Source organism: Muntiacus reevesi, chromosome 18 (genome assembly GCF_963930625.1).
Source record: "Muntiacus reevesi chromosome 18, mMunRee1.1, whole genome shotgun sequence".
Lineage (NCBI taxonomy): Eukaryota > Metazoa > Chordata > Mammalia > Artiodactyla > Cervidae > Muntiacus > Muntiacus reevesi.
Genome location: NC_089266.1, coordinates 48044442 through 48067237, shown reverse-complemented (window position 1 = coordinate 48067237; position 22796 = coordinate 48044442). Strand labels below are relative to the sequence as shown.

Below are 22796 nucleotides of genomic sequence, written 5' to 3'. Positions count from 1 at the left end.
ACTGAGCTTTTCTGCTCTTTAAGATACAAACAAGAAATAAAATTTCTTACCACTGCCACTCCATGGAAGAGTTGGGATACCAGCAGTTTGAGCCACTATGGAAGATGCAATCTTATCCCCCAAAGCCCACATAGCTTGGCTTGGAGGACCTAAAAACAAAACAAGAAAAGAATACTGACTGTAATATTTTGGCCTCGTTTCTTTTCCAAGTATTTTGTCTTTCATATAATTGTTTTTGTATTTGTCTTGTATCCCCCACATCACATAACATCTATATCAGAAACTTGATTACGGGGACTGCTATGTTTTGGCTCATCTTTGTATCCTTTACAGAACCTAATGTAGCAAATTTTTACACACAGAGAGAATTCAATATATGTAAATGTATGCTGAATTAAATCACTGAGAAATCATCTTTCATGATCCAACTCTACCAGATTAACAAAGTCGTCTCTTTTTTTAATGATTATCCTGAAATAAGGACAATAAAGTTTTGGGGTTCAAGTCTAAATTAGTATACTCTCCTTGGACTTAGGGAAACCCAAAAGGAAGATTTATCATTAATAGGTTTTACAAAGCATAATCATCATTGAGACAAAGACAGAAACACTTAGCGCCATATAACCTTGATTTTTCTCTCTCTATAGGAGAGCAGAGAAGTCAGAAGAAATAACCCTCACTTACAGGAATATAACCTATATGCTTAAATGTGAAGGTACTGATTCATATTTAAGGGCACACTGCCAGGGTATCCTAAGTATTCAATCATCTTTTCTACATAAAAATAGGTCCTTTCTCCACATGTTTTCTTAAGGTTAATGACAAAGTTTTTAAAGGCCAGTGTTCTGGATAGCAGAGCCTCCTCCATATCTCATAGAAAAGAACCCAGGGACAGAAAACACAATCAAGATACAAAATGTAAGAAGTGATAATGGTAGGAGAAAAAGAAAATGAAGAAGGTTACTCTCAGTTACCGATTGATGAAAAATAAAAGCCCAGTACGTGATGAAAAATAAAAGCTTAGTACGTGTTAAACAAAAGAAAAGCAAAATAGAGAGGGGAAATATGGACCAAAATGACAGAGAGAAACAGAAAAACAGGAACAGTACGTCAGAAAGGCTTACCCATGAAGGCAATGCCATTTTTCAAAAGAAGTTCTGGGAGCTTGGGATTCTCAGAAGCATGACCCCAGCCGGCCCAAACTGCCTACAAGGGAACACAATATGATTCATTCTTAAAATTCACAGTAAAAAGAACACAATTCAACTGTATTCCTTTCTAACCAAGACTGGCCGTACTTCACGAGGTACAATAGTGCCGCAGCAGCCTAATGCTTAATCCAGCTTTTATGCCTGATTCTTGGCCAACTTTTTACAGAACAACAATAAGCAGTCGACTGTGGTAAAACCTCTGAAGGTTTAAAAAAACAAGTTGAAACTGATGTTAAGATGCAGTTGGTACTGTTATTCTTCAGGAAAGTCAGTTCATAGCCTTTCAACTACACTACAGAGCCTCTTCTAGAAATGCTGGTTTTCTTTTGTAGATTGCATTACTTTGGCCACCCAACTCCACCTTTATATCTAGTGGTTATACTGTCATACAAATCTCAAGTTTTTTTCCTCTTTGGGCTTTAAGACACTTACCCTAAGCTCTCTATAACAATGTGGTAGAGAATAAAAAAACCTCCTACTACACTACCGTACTCTGTACTAAGAGTATTTCATTGGAAATAGGTAACCTTCACTTACTGGGAGGTTTGAAGGTGAAATGGATAGAATAATCTCTGAAAGACCCTTATAAACCTCTTGTTTAGATTATGTTTACTTTATGGTGACTCATTCCACTCTTCTCATCTTTCTTTTCCCTCTCTGTATATCCCATATAAAGGCTCTTATCAAGGTTCAGAAAAGGTGCTTTATATAAAATTAAAATCTCTTCACTGGCTATCCCCTTGTGCCTAATTGTAAAATGGTTGAATTTGGCACAGGGAACGCTTCTCAATAATCTATAATGACCCATATGGGGAAGGAATCTAAAAAACAGTGGAAGACCTGAACAAAAGGCCAGACACTATAAAACTCTTAGAGAAAAACACAGAACACTCTTTGACATAAATCGCAGCAGGATCTTTTTTGATCCACCTCCTAGAGTAATGAAAATACAAACAAAAATTAACAAATGGGACCTAATCAAACGTAAAAGCTTCTGCACAGCAAAGGAAACCATAAGCACGGTGAAGGACAATTTTAGAACGGGAGAAGATATTTGCAAATGAAGCAACTGACATAAAACTGAGAATATGTTTTATTCTCCAAAACATAAAAATAATAGTGGATATACGTCTATGGATAACTGATTCACTTTGCTGTACAGAAACATAACATTTTAAATCAAACATACTCCAATAAAAAAAAAATTTTTTTTTAAAGGCTGAATTTGGTTTTCAAGGAGATGCTGGCATGTCTTACTTGTACTGGGATCCTTTTAGCAATGTCAAGAATTAACTCCACATTTGCATAGTTGTTGTTGTTGGGGCCTCCTGGCACGGGCACATAGTGATCTGCCATCTTGATGTATTCTGGAAACACAAGCACATTAACAATAATTAATTTTACTTTCAGAAATGTAACATCAGAGAAAAAACTACACAAAAGACAGGTACCATCATATGTCATCATGGGACAAACTACATTCGTGGGATAACTTCCAGAACCATTCATGTGGAGGCTTTAAGTCACAGGCACTAAAATGTGATAATCTCACAGTGAGGAAACTCTGACACTAGGCAGCAGTCCTCGAACATTTCACTGTGTGAGCTTTTTGAACAGTCAGCATGACCTCTATGTTAAGGACGATGTGTCACTGAGAGGCCCATTATTCTACTCGGGAGAAAAAGTTCTATGACACCTTTCATCTTTAACTTGCACTATATTCTGAGAAGGCCCCTTTCCTGGTATAAAGCCGGGACAAAATGAGGAAACCAAGGCAGAGACTGGAGGGTTTGCAGACTTGCCAAACAGGAAAGGTGAGTTACAGGAGTCTGTCAAGTGCTTGAAAAACATTTGTTTATCTGAAATGTTGAGGATACTACATATATGAAAGATACTTAAAAAGCTAACTTCTTTCCTTCCTTATTTTTTTGGGGGGGCACAGTATCCCCTTTCAAATCTGTCACCTGATGTTTCTTCCTTTTCTGGCAGTAATTGTGGCAGAGCAGCTGCAATGTAAAGACTGTATTAAGCTCTTTATATACATTACTTCATTTAATACTTCATAATCCTTTCTATAATAGGTATTATGAGCATCCAGTTTAAAGGGAATTATGTCTTGGAGCAGTTAAATAATTTGCTCAAGGTCCATCTCCACCCTATTTTTTAAACAGATTTTTTGGGGGGGCGGTTGGTTGCTGTGATAGGGTTCTATTGCTGCACGTGGGCTTTCCCCAATCACAGGCACTGGGGTGACTCTTCACTGCAGTGTGCAGGCTTCTCACTGAGGTGGCTTCTTTCGCTGCACAGCAAAGGTTCCAGGCGTGCAGGCTTCAGGAGCTGAGGCTCCCTGGCTCCGAAGTTGCGGAGCACGGGCTTAGCTGTTCCACAGCACATGGGATCATCCCAGACCAGGGAATGAACCCGTGTCCCTTGAAAAGATCACACAAGCTGCAGAGCAACTAAGCCTGTGTGCCGCGATTATTAGCTTGTGCTCTAAAGCCTGGGAATTGCAACTACTGAAGCCCACGAGCTCCAGAGCCCGTGCTCTGCAACGAGAAGCCACACAGTGGGAAGACTGTGCACCGCAAGAGAGAGTAGCCCTGATCAGAGTAGCGAGAGAAAAGGCTACACGGCAATGAAGACCCAGCACGGCCAAAAATGAAAATAAATGAATACAATATTTTGAAAAAGAATGGAGCCAATCTCACTGGGAGACTTTTCCTTGCTGGCTTGGAGGAAGCAGGAAGTCCTTTGGGGATGGCCCACATGGCAAGGAGCCAAGAGCAGTCTCTAGCCAACAACCAGCGACACATTCAGGCCCTCAGTCCGACAGTCCACAGAAAACGGAGTGCTGCCAACAACCAACCATGTGAGCTTGAACGCAGATCCATCCCGAGCTGAGCCTCGGATGAGACGGCAGCCCCACGCGAACACTGACGCCAGCCTAGTGACAACCTGAAGTCACAGACCCAGCTATAGAAACTGTGAGATAATAAATGTCCACTGCTACTTTTTTTTGGAGGGATACTTGTCATATGGTAATCCAGTATTTTATTTATTCTGTCCACTAGTAACTACTATTTGATAATATTTAAAATATTAATAGAACTTAATCTAAGAGAAGTTCAACTTACGTTATTATTTTACATTTCAGTACTGGATATTAAAATTATGATGGTCGAAATTTTATGTCAAAAATTTACAGTGGATGTTTGACATTAGTTGTTTACATACAATTCAGTTTTTAGTGGAAAATAGTTTGGTTGCAAGAAAGAACATTTGGTTTACTTCAACTAATAGGAATCTCTCTTAATGCTGGGATGGCCTCTTCATATTTCTTCTGCTGTTGGTTTTTGGCACAGTTATCTGTGATTGTATGAACGGAGCTGAGTGGAGAGGTGCTCATCATGCTTATTCCAAATAAGAGTATGTAACCAATGACTATAGGAATGAGGGGCAATTGCCCAATATTTTTGAGGTCAACAGGTTAAGTATAAGGAGTTCAGTCAAGATTCAAGAATTAAAACCCACATATCACATGAAGCCAAACTGAGAGTTTAAAATCTTACCAGTTATCACATCCTCTAGTATTACCTGCCACAAACAGATCTTTCAAGTTGCTACTTGAATCATCCAATTATTTACACATATATGTTAAAGGTATCTAAATTTTAGATAAGATACACATTGAAACATTTACAGATGCAATAAATATTTGCTTTAGAAATTATGCTTGGAGGAGAGAGGAGGTTTAAATATAGCTGAAAGAAGTTGATTTTGGGTAACAGATAGATGGGAAGAAGTTCATTATGCTCTTCCACATTTGAATTGTGAAAAACAACCACTTCAATTAAATTGCAAATCTTTAATGTCCAATATACATGCAGACACAGAGACACACACACACATACCTAAAAAGATAAAGTTCATGCTTTTAAGGATAAAAAACAAGACCATCCTTGACAAATACTAGATCATATCTTGTACTTTAACAAGCCATCTGCAGTTTCCAGATAACCCCTGTGTCACATCTTCAAATATTTGCATATATGTTCTTTCTGCCTGTAACACCCTTGTCTTCCCCCTAACTGCTTCACTAACTCTTACTCATTCTCGGGGAGACGTAAGCACATCCAGAAAGCTCTCTTACCTCTGTTAACTCCTCTTAACTCTTAACCCAAGAGCCGGGACCAGAGTTAAGATGTCTCATCTTTGTGTTCTCATAACACCCTGTACATATTCCTATTACAGCACTTACCTCATTGTATTGAAATTATTTGTTTCCTAGAGCAAGATCACAGCTTATTAAACTGTGGGTCTCCATGCTCACTGAGTGAATGAATAGATGAATTAATAGCAGCACCAAACAGAAATAAGGAAAAAGAAATCATGCAAGGTAGCTTACATTTATTATAGACAATTTCTTCTTTACAACTATCCAGTGAAACAGACATGACTTTCCTTGTACAGATACAAGACTGCAGCTCAAAGATGCTGAAGGATCAATCTAAATGAATGAATAACATCTGCTTTCCAATCAACTGGTGCCTTCTCTTTCTCTAAAGATAATATAATAACCCTTATTGCTTAGGAATAGTCTTAATATCATTGTCTCAATACAGAGAGTACATATAAAGACCAAAATGAGTTTTAAAAGACAACTCTTTGAAGACACAAGTTTGATGCCTGGTTCAGGAAGATACCACATGACACAGAGTGACTAAGTCCATGCGCCACTAAATCTGTGTACTCTAGAGACCGAGAACTATAGCTCCGGAGCCTACACACCCTAGAGCCCACGCTCTACAGCAAGAGCAGTCATTGCAATGAGAAGCCCACACACCACAGCACAGAGTAGCCCCAGCTTGCCACAACTAAAGAAAAGCCCATGCAGCAATGAAATGACCCAGGGCAGCCAAAATAAATACATAAATGAAACTATTTTTTATTAAAGTATGAAGCAGAAGTACTAGCTACAATCTTTCAACTCTACCAACAGTCTACAATAACCTACCACTCTCAGATGGAGGGTCATCTAAGCAGGGAGAATATGCAGAAGAACCTACAGAGTAAAACTTACTTGGGTCCTAAGACGTCTCTATACCCAAGGAGGTGGGGAAAAAAGAATCTTAATACTGAAATTCTCTAAAATTCAATGTAGTTCATAAGGGAAATGGCACTTCCTTCCAAGCCAATCTACTTACACATGCTATAAGACTGTGACCTAGTAAATAACACTGAAAACCCAAATCAACACTTTGGTTAAATTAACACCTATTTTTACTTAGAAAGAGGAGTTTATGTTGAGGCTATGTAGAGTACAATCCTGGTCTGTGCCTATTATTGATACTTTTTAAAAGACAAGTCCTTGGGTTTGGGAATCCCCCAAGTTAACATCCTCTTCCTTAAAGGTTGTGCCGTTCATTGTTTTACGTTTGAGGATGATGCTTTCTTAATGTTTAATAACTTACCTGCATTGGCTTTCAGGTCTTCAGGTGTGACCATGACAACAAATCGGATTGCACGTTCATTTCGAAACATCTCATAAGACCACCGGCGGATGGACCGCATGCATTTCACAGCTGCAATGCCATTGTTGGCAATGAGAACCTGGCAGAGTTGGGGGATGGGAATTGCAAAGAAAAGTAGAAAAGGTAGGCAAAGATGGAGGAAAACACAAGAAAAACATTTTTGTAAATCTTTCTCTGAAAAGCCAGTTTCAGTTAGGAATCTGTATTGCTGGTCTAGGCAATTAAGAACCAACTCCTACATGGTCAAGGGATATTTTAAGATGTTAGCAAAGCAAATACTTCAATGCTGTTGTTGTTGTTTAGTTGCTAAGTTGTGTACGACTCTCACAACCCCAAGGACTGCAGCTCACAAGCCTCCATTGCCCATGGGATTTCCCAGGCAAGAAATTTTGGGGTGAGTTGCCATTTCCTTCTCCAGGAGCTCTTCCCAATCCAGGGATCAAACCTGTCTCTCCTGCAGTGCAGTGGATTCTTTACCACTGAGTCACCTGGAAAGTCCAAAGTATGTGCCAGCTAAAACTTACTCCTTTCTTAGTTCATTTCCTGAAGGGGAAAGTCAGTTACTCAAATCTTCTAAGTTGAAAGAGACTCACCACTTAGAGAACAAACTTATGGTTGCCAGGGGGGAAGAGACAGTTGGGGAATTTGGGATGGACATGGACACACTGCCGTATTTTAAATGGATAATCAACAAGGACCTACCCCACAGCACAGGGGCCTCTGCTCAATGTTCTGTGGCAGCCTGGAAGGAAGGGGGGCTTGAGGGAGAATGGATACATGTATAAGCATGGCTTAGTCCCTTCCCTGTTCACCTGAAACTGTCAGAACACGGTTAATTGGCTACACCCCAACACAAAATAAAAAGTTTGAAAAAATAAAGAAGACTACATAAAAAAAAAATCTTGTCAGTCTGTGAATTATTCTACCATTCCTAATATTAGCGAAGAGAAGAAACAAACTTTAGGGGGAAGATGGATATCAAACAAAGCTGGGCGAAGTTTTTAACAGTGTAGTGTCATGCACTATTCTCTGCTGAAATGAAATAAGGCACGCTGCCCTGAACATGTATAAGAACCCCTACACCTCTCTCCAGAATGCTGACTCCAAATGCCTTAGAACTGTAGAGGAACTGCCCCGGAAAGAATAGTCACAAGAAAAAGAGTAAAGGATCAGTGACCCTGAGACTTCTCTGTTAAACAAATCTTTCACCTCCTCAAATGCAATCATGACCCTCAGGATAACAGAGGTGAGGAGACACGTAATCTATCCTCATTGGAAGGCTAACGGGAGTGCGCCGCTAAAGCAATAATTTTAGGATTGGGAATACAGGTCTGCACCCTTTAAACTTTTCATCTCTGTAAGCTACCACAACCAAGTTAATCTCTCAGCTCTGACATGATGTGAACAAAAGTGACTCAGATTTGCTCACATTTCAAAATACTTATAATCACTTTAAGTATTTCATGTGGTATATACCCTCTAAATATCTCAAATTTCTGCTGGGATCCATGTTACAGTGTATCAAACTTGTTTAAGCCTTCTGTTCTGAAACTCTCTCCACTCCCTTAGCTATAAATCCCAATGCGATGACACTGGTCTCATGACCACCCCATAAGCTAATCAATTTCTCATACCCTCTCAGATCAGTGTAGCCCAACTCTAGGAAAACCTCGAAGTCTTTCTAAAAGCAACTTATGGGCATCGCTTCACCTTCTTACTTAGTTATGATTAAATTATCAGTGGTAAATACATATTACAGAAAATAGTGAAGTTATTTAATCATTTAATTATTTAAGAAAGCTAGGGAGGCAGAAAGGATAATTCTACACAGTCTCAGAAATTCAATCCACATGTCAGTTTTAAGCAAATCTAGACTACAAATCACAGAGAAGGCGATGGCAACCCACTCCAGTACTCTTGCCTGGAAAATCCCATGGGCAGAGGAGCCTGGTGGGCTGCAGTCCATGGGGTCGCTACAAGTCAGACACGACTGAGCAACTTCACTTTCACTTTTCACTTTCATGCATTGGAGAAGGAAACGGCAATCCACTCCAGTGTACTTGCCTGGAGAATCCCAGGGATGGGGGAACCTGGTGGGCTGCCGTTTATGGGATCGCACAGAGTTGGACACGACTGAAGTGACTTAGCAGTAGCAGCAGCAGACTACAAATCGAGGCATTAAATCTCATGGGCTTTTGAAAAAATAATTGAGCAGGTTGTAACTTACCTTCTCAATCACTTTATTCCCACCAAAACGAGTAACAAATTCCGCTGGAGAGGCCACAGTGAAATCTCGCTGTGAGTCCATTTTTTTCCGGTCTCGACCTTGCTTGACTAGGTGCAAGCCAGACATGCTGGATCTGTAAAAACAGAGAAATCACCAAAGTCTATAGATGAGATTTCTTCACATCATCTATCTCCCCTGGAGACCTGCTTTCCACTACCCAGACTTAAAAGTGTACTTCCTATTGCACCCTTGTGGAAACTACATGCTGGCAGACCACACGGTTTGTAAACAGAAGAGAGAAAAAGAAAACGACCATTGCTTGTGAAAATTTAAGGGGGAGGGTAAAAAGTGCTCCTGAATAATAAAAGGCAATATTAAGGTTTACCAACAGACACCATCACAGAGAGACAGGCAAAGAATAGACTAAAATAGATGGCATAAATAATAGTAATAAACTCAGAGAGACTGTTAAAACTAAAAAATAAACAGTTAGACAGCCTGCTTCTGCATTGTGATTCTGACACACAGAGGACCTTCACCTCTGTTATCTCTAGCTTCCATCGTTCTTACTACCTATAATTCTACATTTTTAACTGCCTATGGCAGCCCACTCCAGTACTCTTGCCTGGAAAATCCCATGGATGGAGGAGCCTGGTAGGCTGCAGCCCATGGGGTCGCTACAAGTCGGACATGACTGAGAAACTTCACTTTCAAATGTTTTACTTGGATATTCCATAGATGTTTTGAAATCAACAACTCCAAAAACAATTTATTTATGATGCAGCATAAAAAAACAAATTTCATTGATCTTAAGATAACACTTTTTTTTTTAGCTTTTTAAAATCTCTGAAATTGCTATGTATCTTACAACTGATGGTGTGCTTTATTTAACTGGCAGAATTTCTTTTTCTTGTAGTACATACAATAATGGTGCCTCTAACAATTAATGGTGCTTTAAACTACATAGCAGTGGAAAAAGTGTAGGCCTGCATTTAAATTTCAGATCTTCACCAAATAACCTTGCTAAGCTTCACTTTTCTTTGATAAAATATGCATGGTACAAAAAAAAAAAAAAAAAAATGCATGGTATTGGGACTTCCCAGGTGGTTCAGTGGGTTAAGAATCCGCCTGCCAAAGCAGGGGATACAGGTCAGACCCCTGGTCGGGGAACAAAGATCCCACATGACACGAGGCAACTAAGCTACAAGTGGTAACTACTGAGCCTGCACACTCTAGAGTCTATGCTCTGCAACAAGAGAAGTCACTGCGATGAGAACCCAGAACAGCCCCCACTTGTCCCAACTAGAGAAAATCTGCATGCAGCAACATGACCCAGTTCAGTTAAAAATAAACAAGAAGAAAGGAGTTGCAAAACATACATACACACAGACACACACACACAGTTCCTAGAGATCAGCTTTCAGTTTCTTAGGGAGAAAAAGACAGAGGAGGTATAAGCCTAGGATAAAGAACTGTCTAAGAATAAGACAATAAGGGAAGCAAAGTGTTTATTGATAAAATTAAGGTGGTGAAGGGACCTATCATATGGTCTAATCAATAGTTTAGAGAGCAAAGAAGAATGGAAAAAAACAGAAATATATATTACTTTTAATGATGGGATCCTTCATATAGCCATAATCAGAAGTTAGGCATCATGCTAAAAACAAGATGATAAAGTGGAAAGATACGGAAGAACTCAAAATCTTTACTTCTCACCTACCTTTTCTCAGGAAGCTTTTATAGAATGTTGTCTTCCAAAAAGATGAAGTAAGCCAAGAAAAAGGGAGACAAGGAATGCAAGAAATAGCACAGAAGAAAAGAGAAGGGAAGTCTCTTAAGCTGACTGTTAAAACTGGAGGACAGACTGCTCCAGGAAGAACGTCCCCTTGAAAAAAATGGACAGATGGCCTACTGTACTTAACCACAGAAAAACAGAATAAAACTTTGTGTGTGTATGGATGTGTGTAATAAATATATATGTAAATATATGTGTGACCAAGGAAACCAGAATTGAAAGAGACACATGTACCCCAGTGTTCATCACAGTACTGTTTACAATAGCCAGGACATGGAAGCAACCCAGATGCCCATCAGCAGACGAATGGATAAGGAAGCTGTAGTACATATACACCATGGAATATTACTCAGCCATTAAAAAGAATGCATTTGAATCAGTTCTAATGAGGTGGATGAAACTGGAGTCTATTATACAGAGTGAAGCAAGTCAGAAAGAAAAACACCAATACAGTATACTAACACATATATAAGGAATTTAGAAAGATGGCAATGATGACCCTATATGCAAGACAGCAAAAGAGACACAGATATAAAGAACAGTCTTTTGGACTCTGTGGGAGAAGGCAAGGGTGGGATGATCTGAGAGAACAGCATTGAAACATGTATATTATCATATGTGAAACAGATTGCCAGTCCAGGTTGGATGCATGAGACAGAGTGCTCAGGGCTGGTGCACTGGGATGACCCTGAGGGATGGGATGCGAAGGGAGGTGGGAGGGGGGTTCAGGATGGGGGACACATGTACACCCATGGTGGATTCATGTCAATGTATGGCAAAACCAATACAATATTGTAAAGTAATTAGCCTCCAATTAAAACAATGCTTGCTTCATCCTGCAACAGGTGGAATAAGCCAAGTAAAAAGGAAAAAAGGATGATTAAAGACAACCTTTGCCAAATTGGTGTTTTTCACTGGTTTCTATATTTGCCACGGTCTCTTCAATTTTCAGGTAATTTTTTTCTAAATAAAAACTCCAGAATGCAAAAATAAAACAAGTACACAAACACACACATGAGATACTAGAGAGACATTTAATGACGGCCATCAAGTAGTCCTTTCATGCCATCATTCAGGCCTTTCATGTCGAACCTCTACTGGAGAGGGACAGACCTGCAAGAGGTCTGAAAGAAGGGACTTCCGTGGTGGCCCGGGGGTTAAGAACGCGCCTTCCAACGCACTGGATGCAGGTTCGGTGCCTGGTTGAGGAGCTGAGATACCACATGCCGCAGAGCATCTAAGCCTGCGCACTGCAACTAGTGAGCCCCGGCCCTCCAGGGCCCTCGAGCCACATCTAGAGAGTCTGCGAGTCACAACTGCTGATGTGGCTGCAACTACTGAACCTGCACGCCGCAACTAGAGAGACCGTGCTCTAAACGGAGATCCCACGTGTTGCTACTAAGACCTGATGTGGTCAAATAAATAAATAAAAAAGAGAAGTCTGAAGAAGGCCAACCAGGCCTGATTCACTTCCTCCTCAGGCTGAGTTCTAACAGCAGGAAGAAGAAAGATTCAAGGCAGGACACCTTGCCACCCTCAACAACTCCAGGCTGACTGCCCACTCTCACACGACGCCGGGACAACAGCAGAGGGCATCTTTCCTGGCCCCAGAGACACAGTCTAAAAAGTTCTCTGCAAAACTACCTTTGACGGGATGCTACCTACTATCCAGGGTCACTATTTTCCTTCAAAATAGATGAAACGACTTCATGCTTGAAAGTCCAGCCAAGCCCAGTGACCACACTTGGCACAGACTGAGATCCCTTAACCAGAGAGCAGCTCGGAGCAAGGTCTGCACAAGGGTGCTTGTTTTCAACGTAGCTACAATGTCACACGTGGTCTCGGGTATCTTTGGTTCAAATCCTAAGTGTAAAATAAAGGTTCAGGAATTCAGGAGCACATGAGATTTTTAATTCATTTCCTTAAGAAAAAAAAAAAGAAAAGAGTTTCCTACAGACCCACAAAAAAAAATCACCAAATCAGATTGCCCATAAATTCCAGGGCTTAGTTGTCAACACCTTTACTGCTTTCTGAAGGCACAGACTGCCTAGACAGGGCCCTCTAACACTTACCTTTGAAGCATGTAATATCTCATCTCTTTATTCTCCTCCACAGAACCCTCCATATCAAGATGACAAAGGAACAGAGGTTTTTCTCTTCGGCTGGCGGCCTTGTAAACACAAGCCGGAGTTCGTCCTCCCGCTGCAGGTGCTTAAAACCCAGGAGGACAAAAGAGACCGTGCCTTCTGCCTACTTCTTGGCCCTGCTTCAGTCAGAGCAGAGTATTCCTCAAGGCCTCAAACCACAGTCTTTTGGTCTACTTTGTCCCCAGTCTCCATACTTCCCCTCCTGTTTGCACCCTCCCCCCATTACACTGGGCTCCCACACAGAATCAGCTGATTTCCCAAGGGGCCAGAGAGGAGAGGGGGAGAAATATAAAAGCGGGTATAACCCTAAAGTAGATCTCAGCAGCTTCTGCCTTAGCTGTAGCAAAAGTACTTTAACAACGCTCACTTTCTTCTGACGGTCACTAGAGAGAGGCTCCACGGCCCCTCCAGGCTGCCAGGAGCACGTGACAGGGAAGACTCAGGGCAAAAAAAGAAAACCAAACTTACGAGGACAGCTACGCCAAGAAAATAATGGGGTCAGGAAATCCAGAGGGAGGAGGAAAGAACAGGTGATTTCTGAGACCCAATCACAACAAGTAAGACTGAGTTTCAGACTCCAAGATGGGAGGAGAGCAGATCAAGAGGGAAAGCAAGCTGATCGGAAGGACGAGACACACCACCACTGAGGAACTTGGAATAAAGTGGGAGTCACAACTCTAATTTTTAGGCCAGAGTAGTGGTGTGTACACACACACACACACACACACACCCTTTTTTAAAAACAACAAAAAAATCTAAGATTTTATTCACTAAAATTTGAAAATAAGACTGGAGCTGGCACAAACAGGATATAGAGAGGACGAGGATAAGAATCACAGAAACGTAAAGGGGACCAGACAGGTATTTTAGACACAGAAGTCTAACCCAGCGTTTAAGCAGGAAAGAAAAATCCTGCCTAAAAAGCCACTGGGACACATCTATTGTTATGCTCATTTGCCACAGAGGGACAACAAATCACTTAAATAAAGAAATGGTGACTGAAAGGGAAATGGTATCCTGTTTTAACTCTTAATTAAGTAGATGCTGAAAATACTGCTCCCTTGTCATGGCAGAAAAGATCATGATTTCCTGAGCCAAGTTCTCAGGAATGGTGTTAATTCACCAGAGTCACATCTAACCTGATTCAGGCACCACAGAAAAATTCCTTCTCACCAAAATGTTGAATACAAATGGTTAACTCTTATCTGATGTAACTATGCTGAGAATCTATTAACATTCCATGAAAACCCTTCAAAACAGAAGTACACAAATGATCTGGAACACAGATAAAAATCAAACAGAAGATAAATTATTAAGACAAATCTTTATGTTAGAACTTTCAGGTGACCCAAGGTGAAAAGACTCAATCAGGCCACTTGCTCAATATGACCACTGGTCATAATTAAAAAAAAGGAAGTCCTGGATTGGTTTCTGGACTCTGCATTCCTCCTTTTATACTGTGCTAACATCTGATAAAGTCAATAAGTTTACTTTTTCCTTTAAAGACACAGATGCAGAGGAATCCTCCTATCTTGATCTCTCTTCAGGATAACAAGTCTCAAAAAACAGAGCACTGAAGCCTTTGGTTCAGAGCAATTACAGTGACCACAGATGTAGAAGCAGCTTAATTTTTACACACATCTAAGTGTCTCCATATGCAGGCACTTTCCAGAAGAGAATCACTCTCTGCCTTTGTTATGTTAAGTTCAACGTTCAAAATGCAAAGCATGGCATATAGAAAAAAGCAGGCTATTTTGCTCTTGATTATATCAGAAAATATACTAAAGAGGCACTCTCAGGAATCAAGCTTGCGCTTCCCTTGACCAAAGGAATCTTTCTAAAACAGCCAAATGCTAACGGCACACCCAGCTCCAAAACAAAGCTAGTGTTTCCCATCTTTTACAGATGCCGCTCACCATCTTCCTGTAATGTGAGAATACAAGAAATAAAAAGCCACATTCGTTCCTCCAAATTCAAGGCACCCTCATTTTTAATCTAACATGAAAAGAGAGTGTCCAAGTAGACACATACCTGGCACCAAATCCAACTAGAAGCCCACACTGACCCCAGCAGTGAAACATGCCAAGCACCACGGATGACGTAGCAGTTTATCCGGCAGACAGTGATGCATTTAGCTGGCTCTGCTGCAAAGCAGTCTGAGTTATACTGCAGCACGCGCTGGGAGACAGTGTTTTTACACTGGGGCTTTCCCAAGCAAAGAAATCTTGAATCAGGGATGTACCTCTTTGGAAAATCAGTCTGCTGTAAGGGACTTCCCTCCTGCTCCAGGGGCTGAGACTCTACACTCCCAATGCAGGGGGGGCCTGGGTTTGATCCCTGGTCAGGGAACTAGGAAATGGCAACCCACTCCAGTATTCTCACCTGAGAAATTCCACTGACAGAGGAGCCTGGTGGGCTACAGTCCAGGTGGTCGCCGAGTCTGACACGACTGAGCACACACACACACAGGGTACTAGATCTCACAAGCCACAGCTAAGAGTTCGAATGCTGCAACCAAAGAGCCGGCAATGCAGATGGAAGACCACACATACCACAGCTAAGATGGCAAAGCCAGATAGATGAATATTGAAAAAACAAGAAGACTAACTGACCATATATACGTATAAAGATTTAGCTGTGGAACTTCCCTGGTGGTCTAGTGGTTAGCAATCATCTTGCAAGGCAGAGGACTCAGGGTCAATCCCTGGTTAGGGGACTAAGATCCACAAGCCACAAAGCAACTAAGCTCACACGCTGCAACTACTGAGCCTGCACTCCAGGGCCCCCGTGCCACAACTAGAGAGTCCAAGTATCACAACCACTGATACCCACGTGCCCTGGAGCCCACACGTGCAACGAGAGAGTCCGTAGGCCATAATGAAAGACCCCGCATGACACAACAAAGATCCTGTGTGTGACAACTAAGACCTGATGCAGCCAAATAAACAAGTAAAATAGAAGATTTAGCTGTGGACTCTAAGTTCTGTTTCACTGATCTATATGCCTCTCCCTGTAGCAATGCCACAAAGCCTTGATAATTACGGCTTTACAGTAGGTTTTTGAAATCAAGTAGTGTAAGTCTTCCAATTTTTGCTCTCCTTTTCCATTAACTCTTTTGTCTATTCCAGGCTCTTTGGGTTTCCATGTAAATTTTAAGACAAATTTGTCAAAGTCTAGAAAGAAAAAATGAGCCTGCTGGGATTTTGCCTGAACTGTGAGTTTATAGATCAGTTTAGTGGAAAATCATCACTTGGACAATACTAAGTTTTCCAATCCCCAAACATGAACTGCCTCTTCATTTACAGACAGACCTCAGAGATACTGCAAATTTGGTTCCAGACCACCACAATAAAGTGAATACTGCAATAAAGATAGTCACAATAATTTTTTGGTTTCCCAGTGCATAGAAAAAGTATGTTTACTCCATACTGTAGTCATTAAGTATGCAATAATAGTATCATGTCCACAGAAAAAATGTACATACCTTAATTTTTTAAAAATTTATTGCTAAAAATTGCTAACCATCATCTGACAATGCATGGTTGCCACAAACCTTCACATTGTAAAACAAAATTATCTACATAGCACAATAAAATGAGCGGAATTTTAAAAACTGTATACTCAGACTTCAATTGGGCTTCACAGGTGGCTCAGGGGTAAAGAATTCACCTGCCAAGCAGGAGACGTAGGTTCAGTCCCTGGGTTAGAAAGATCCCCTGGAGAAGGAAATGGCAACTCACTCCATGGGAAATTCTATGGACAGAGGAGCCTGGTGGGCTACAGTCCATGGGGCTGAGAAAGAATCAGATACGACTTAGTGACTCAACAGCAGTAGCAGCAGACTTTAATTTCTCTCAGCAATGTAACATAATTTTAATGTACAAGTCTTATGCTTTTTTGTTAAACTGATTCCTAAGTATTTTATTCTTTTTGATGCCATTCTGAATAAAATTATTTCAGTTTATTTCTTTTTGCTTGCTCATTGCTAGCTAGTACATAGAATGCAACTAATTTTTCTACATGGATCTTACACCTATTTAAAAATTCTTAACTTTATTGAGATAGAATCCACATACCATGTATTTCAGCCATTTAAGGTGTATGATTCAATGGTTGTTATCATGGTCACAGAGTTGCGAACCACCATCAGAGTCCACTTCACCACATTTTCATCACCCTCAGGAGCAGCCCTGTAGCAGCAGCAGTCAGCCCATATTTCCCTCAAGCCACTCCCCAGTCCTAAGCAATGACTAATCTACTTTCCGTCTTTATAGATTTGCCTATTCTGGATATATAAATGGGATGACATCATGTGTGGCTTCTCTCACTTAGCACAATGCTTTCATGTTGTAACATGTATCCATACATCACTTCGCTTTATAGAAATAATTTTCCACTGTGTGGACATACCACATTTTGTTTATCTATTTATCAATTGATGGATATTGGGTTGTTTCCACTCTGTAGCTATTATGAATAATGTTGCTGTGAACATTCACACAGAAGTTTTTAAGGGAACATATGCTTTCATTTATCATAGGTAATTAGGAGTGAAATTATTGGATCATATGGCAAATATTTAGTTTTATAAGAAATTTCCAAATTATTTTCCAGACTGGCTGGAAACAATTTACATTCATTTACATTCCCACCAACTACCCACAAAAGATCCAATTATTCCATATTCTTGCAAACATTTGGGGTTGTCAGTTATTTTTATTTTAGGCACTCTGACAGTTGTATACTAGTATCTTACTGTCTTAATTTGGACTTCCCTAATAGCTAGTCATTTAAAACATCTTTTCACATCTTTATTTGCCATCTGTACATCCTCTGGTGACATTTGCTTCTTATTTCTCTCTCCTTATTGAAAATATTATTTATTGATTCATTGTCATACTTTTAACAAATTCTTTAAACATGTTTTCCTTTAGTTCTTTGAATACATTTATGATAGTTGCTTTGAAGACTTTGTCTGCTAATCCAGTATCTAAATGCTCAGAGACAGTTTGTGTTGACTTTTTTTCCCTAAATATGGCCTACACTTTCCCATTTCATGTCTCATGATTTTTAACATACTAAATAATTTATTGTAGCAACTCTGGATTCTGACTTCTTTCACCCATGAGGACTGCTGCTGCTACCAATGTTTGCTCATTGATTTTTCTTTCTTAGTTTAATAATTTGCCTGGGCTAACTCTGTGAGATCTGCCTCTCTCAAAAGTGTAGTCATTAATGTCTCAGTTCATTTTCTTCTTCTTGTGCATGTTTTTATGTCTGAACCTCCTTTCTAAGAGGTTACTTCTCTACTTGTAAAACTTAGTCAGTGTTGAGGCAGGGGTTATACGCAAACACCTAAAGCCAGTAAGGCTTTTGCGTTCTGTCCATGTGTCTGTGTGTGCAACAGAGTAGTGCATTCAAAGTTCAGGGCATTTTCACGTTACGTCCTGGCTTCCGCTTTCTGTTGAGCCTCATCACATCTACTTTGTGCAGACAAGCAGCCTCAGCCAGCAATATGCTTACCCCAGCCACAAACACACCTCAAGCTAGGAGAGCCGGCAGCCCCCCTCTCTCGTCTGCTGCAGGGATCGTCACGGGGAGCAGGGTACCATCTACTACTCAAAAGGAACATGCCCCCTTCAACTGCAGCAGCAACACCACCCATCCTCAGGGCACACCCACAGCAGCAAAACCTCCATGCCAAACAAGCCGAGGGCGGGGGATAGGAACACTCCTGGCAAGAACACCACAGACACCTACTGATCTTATGGAATTTCAGAAGCTTTTCAAACATAAACTTTTCTCAGACTGTTGTATGCGTTACGGTTGATTTGAAGGCTGAAACGGTTTTGTCAAGCTTTATAGCTGCTTTTTGGTGTTAAGGATTTGTTCATCTCACTCAGTTACAGCTGGAAGTCCTGCCTGTTTTATTTACTTTTGAAATGTAACTTCATACAATAAAGTGCAAAAGTTTTAATTATGCATTCAATTAATTTTACATATGTATACACACATAACCAACCACTCCGTTAGGACAGAGATCATTTCCAGTGTCTCAGAAGGATCCAGCGTGCTTTCTTCCCAATCAACATCTTCCCCAATGTAAACACTATTCTGAACTCCATCACCATCAGTCAGTTTTGCCTGCTTCTAAATTTCATATGTATACTGTCCTACTGTATGTATTTGATCAATAATATGCTGATGAAATTCATCCATGATGTGGCATAGCAGTATTTGGTTTCACTGAAACATTCCATTGTGTGACTATCACATATTTATGTATTTATTCAATTGATGGACATTTGTGTTATTTATGAATTTTGATTATACTTGTACTGGGTTTCTGGTGGACAAATGCATTCATTTCTTTAAGGACAAATAGCCAGGAATGGCTTTGCTTATTGATAGAGTATGTGTATGTTTACTGTAAAAGATACTACCCAAATACTTTTCTAAAGTGGTTGTACCAACTTTTATTCCCATCAGCTATGTATGAGACTTTCACAAACATACATGTATCTCACACCCTTGCTAACACTTGACATTGTCAGTCTTAAACTTGGCCTTTTGGGATGGCCATTAATTCACTGTAATTTTTAATTTGTAAATCCCAGATGACCAGTAATATTAAACACCTTTTCATAAGCTTATTTGCCAGCCGGGTATCTTCTGAAGAAGAAGAAGTCTTCAGAACTTCTGAAGTTCAAGTGTTTTCTCTATATTTCTATTGGGTTGAAATGTCTTCAAAAGACATTGAAACATCTTTTTCTTACTGATTTATAGGATTCTGGCAGTGAGATTAATTAATATTCTTCTTTCAGCAACAGAGAGCAATTAGGCCAAAAAACATCAAGAATACAGAAGAATAACGCAAGCGAACTCAACTGACATGTATAGAAACTGGAAGGCCAAATTACCAGAAGAGAAATCAAAATAGGAGAAAGAAAAAGAAGAATTTCATAATCCAGGCAGCATTTGAGGAGAACCTTGAAAATTGAAGTCTCCAAAGTATGAAAGCAATTTCAACAGTCAGGGGAAGAGCATTCCAACAAGAAAACCTGAGAGAGGGCTGGGGCAGGAGAATGAAAGAGAGGGAGAAGGGAGAGCAGTGGGAAAGGAAGTGGGAGGACACTCATGGGAGAGCGGGCGAGCGGGCAGATCCTACGATGCCCTCGAGTACCCACTGTCTTCTCTTCCTTGCCATCAACTTCATAAGAGTTGAACTGTTGAAATTCCTGCTCTTTCATCATTTCTTCACTCCTTAATCTCTTGCCATCTACTAAAGCTATTCACCTCAAGCTCTCCAACTCACTCCGGGTGCTTTCTCTCCAGCTTCCATCACCATTCACCACTTCATGCTACGTCTTCTACCTTTAATTATCTTTCCCGTGGTTCTCCTTCTACCTCACTAATCATTTCCTTGTCTCCTTTTTCCTCCTCCTCCCATCAAAAGGTAGACAGTTCCTTAAGATACATTTCCCTTCTACCTATCTCCTCTTCCTCATAATGATCTAATGTACTTGCACAACTTTAATTTCAATGCAACAAACATTTATTAAGCATATACTATATCCCCGGTATTGCTCTAAACTGTGAGAAAGTAGTTCTCAGCTCAGGTTCCAGATCAGACTCACCTGGAGAGTAGCAGAAGACCAGACACTATAATTTAATTAGTCTGGGACAGGGCTCAGGAGTCCCTATTTCTTTAAAGCTCTGCAGGTGATTCTACTACATAGCCAAACCTCTATACTGTGATCCATTTTACATATGTCTTAGTGTAACATACACGAGCCTTAATGATCTGACCTCCATCTTACCAACCCCTTCTTCCATTGCACTAACCACCCTGTCCCCCTTATATTCCAGTACTATTCAATGTCTTATAATTGCCTGAACATGCTAGATGTTTTCACAATCTGGTACCTTTACACACATTGTCAACCCCACCATCTCTACCCTTCCTACTATATACAAACCTATCTGTTAGCTTGGCTGGTTTATGTTCATCCTTTAAAACCTAGTTCAAACATCTCTGAGACATAATAGCCCACCATAATAATGATTATAGCTGTCGTATTACAAATAACATTAGGACCCCGGCACAATGTGTGGCTAGAAACTAATATGTAACAGGAACCCAGTGAATAGTGCTGTGAGATAATCCATTCACATCAGAAGGATCGCAACGACCATGTGGCACTTCTACTGAAGGTGGAAAAGAGACTGAAGAAAAGCTAAAATGCTACTGCCATAAGAAATAAGAACAAGAGCGATGGCAGTAACAATGGAAAGAAGGGGATGGATTCAAGAATTATTAGGGGCTATTTGAAGGAAAACAACAAAATTCTGTAAAGCAATTATCCTTCAATTAAACAATAAATAAAACTTTTAAAAAAGAATTACTAGGGGACAGTATGAAAAAAGAGTATGTAATTAGGACTGAGGGATAGCTTGGAAGACCAAAGAAAGGGATATCCCGTTAATTAACACAGACCAAGGGAGTGGATGTGTTATAGGGAGAACAGGGGTTTACAGCACCCATGGCAGAAAAACGGGGGTGGGGCTATTTAGGGAGTTTGGCATCAACATGTACACACTGCAATATTCAAAATGGATAACCAACAAGGACCTACTGTTGGTAGGGCACAGGGGACTCTACTCAATGTTACATGGAAGCCTGGAAGGAAGGGGAGTTTGGGGGAGGAAGGGTTCATGTATATTATGGCTGAGTCCCTTTGTTGTTCACCTGAAACTATCACAACATTGTTAAATGGCTATACTTCAATATAAAAAAAAAGTTAAAAAAGAAGAAGAAGAGGGCTGAAGCCAGGAAGCCTTGCAGAAAACCACCAATTAAGGGGCATGTGCCTACTGAAGAACCTAAGAGATCCTAATATTATAATGTATTCTGATAATTTGCTACCTTCTTTTTCAACAAATCACTAGTTACTGTCACCAAAAAGCAGGGAGGGTAACAAGACAGACAAAGAAATTTAAGGAATACAATATACAGGGTATGGTTGTAGGGGCTTCCCAGGTGGCGCTAGTGGTAAAGAGCCCGCCCATCAATGCAGAGACACTGATTCAATCCCTGGGTCAAGAAGATCCCCTCCTGGAGGAGGGCATGGCAACCCACTCCAATATTCTTGCCTGAAAAATCCATGGACAGAGGAGCCTGGTAGGCTACAGTCCATAGGGTCCAAAAAAGTCAGACACAACTGAAGAGATAGTGCGTGCACACACACACACGCATGGTCCGAGACTGGGTACCAGTTTGGATGAACCAGGACTTTGGAGTCAACTGAAGAAACTTTAATATGACGTACATATTAGATGAGATGAAAATATATTGAAATACAAAAGTGGAAACTTAACAAAAACAGAGATTGTAAAGCAGTGTGTACCGGATGATCTCATTTCAGTAGTGAGAAATGCAGTATGCCCATGTGCACAGACAAGGATTCAGAAGACTATACAACAGGGTATAAGCAGGAGTTATCTCTGGGTGATGGATAAGCAAGGCTTTATTTTTGCTTTCCTGTATTTTGTTTTTAATTTTTCTTATTGCTTCCTTGATAAAGCATTCTTTAAAAATATTTTTTTCTAGGACATCCTTGGCTGTCCAGGGGTTAAGAATCTGCCTTGCAAGGCAGGGACAGATGTTCAACCCCTGGTCCAGGAACTAAGACCCCACGTGTCATGGAGCAACTAAGCCTGTGTACTACAACTACTGAGCCGGCGCTCTAGAGCACGTGCTCGTCAACAGAAGTCACTCTAATGAGAAGTTGGTGCAGCGAAGCGAAAAGGAGCCCCTGCTCGCCGCAACTAGAGAAAGCCTGTGCACAGAACAAAGATCCAGTGCAGCCAAAAGTAAATAAATAT

General features: G+C 40.5%; 1 protein-coding gene across 9 annotated transcripts in view; it reads right to left on the bottom strand.

Moving 5' to 3' along the window:
- ACACA (acetyl-CoA carboxylase alpha) overlaps positions 1-22796 on the bottom strand; it is a 271850-nt gene that overhangs the window by 175098 nt on the left and 73956 nt on the right. For 7 of the 9 annotated variants that reach the window (XM_065911051.1, XM_065911053.1, XM_065911050.1 and 4 more), the window contains 5 exons: positions 8970-9102; positions 6683-6821; positions 2469-2578; positions 1125-1206; positions 51-149 (listed from right to left, as the gene is read on the bottom strand). In XM_065911051.1, coding sequence (XP_065767123.1) covers positions 51-149; positions 1125-1206; positions 2469-2578; positions 6683-6821; positions 8970-9102 — 563 coding nt within the window. Of the gene's footprint in view, positions 1-50; positions 150-1124; positions 1207-2468; positions 2579-6682; positions 6822-8969; positions 9103-12836; positions 12948-14942; positions 15001-22796 lie in introns of those variants that run through there. The other 2 variants (XM_065911058.1, XM_065911057.1) reach the window with 2 other exon arrangements.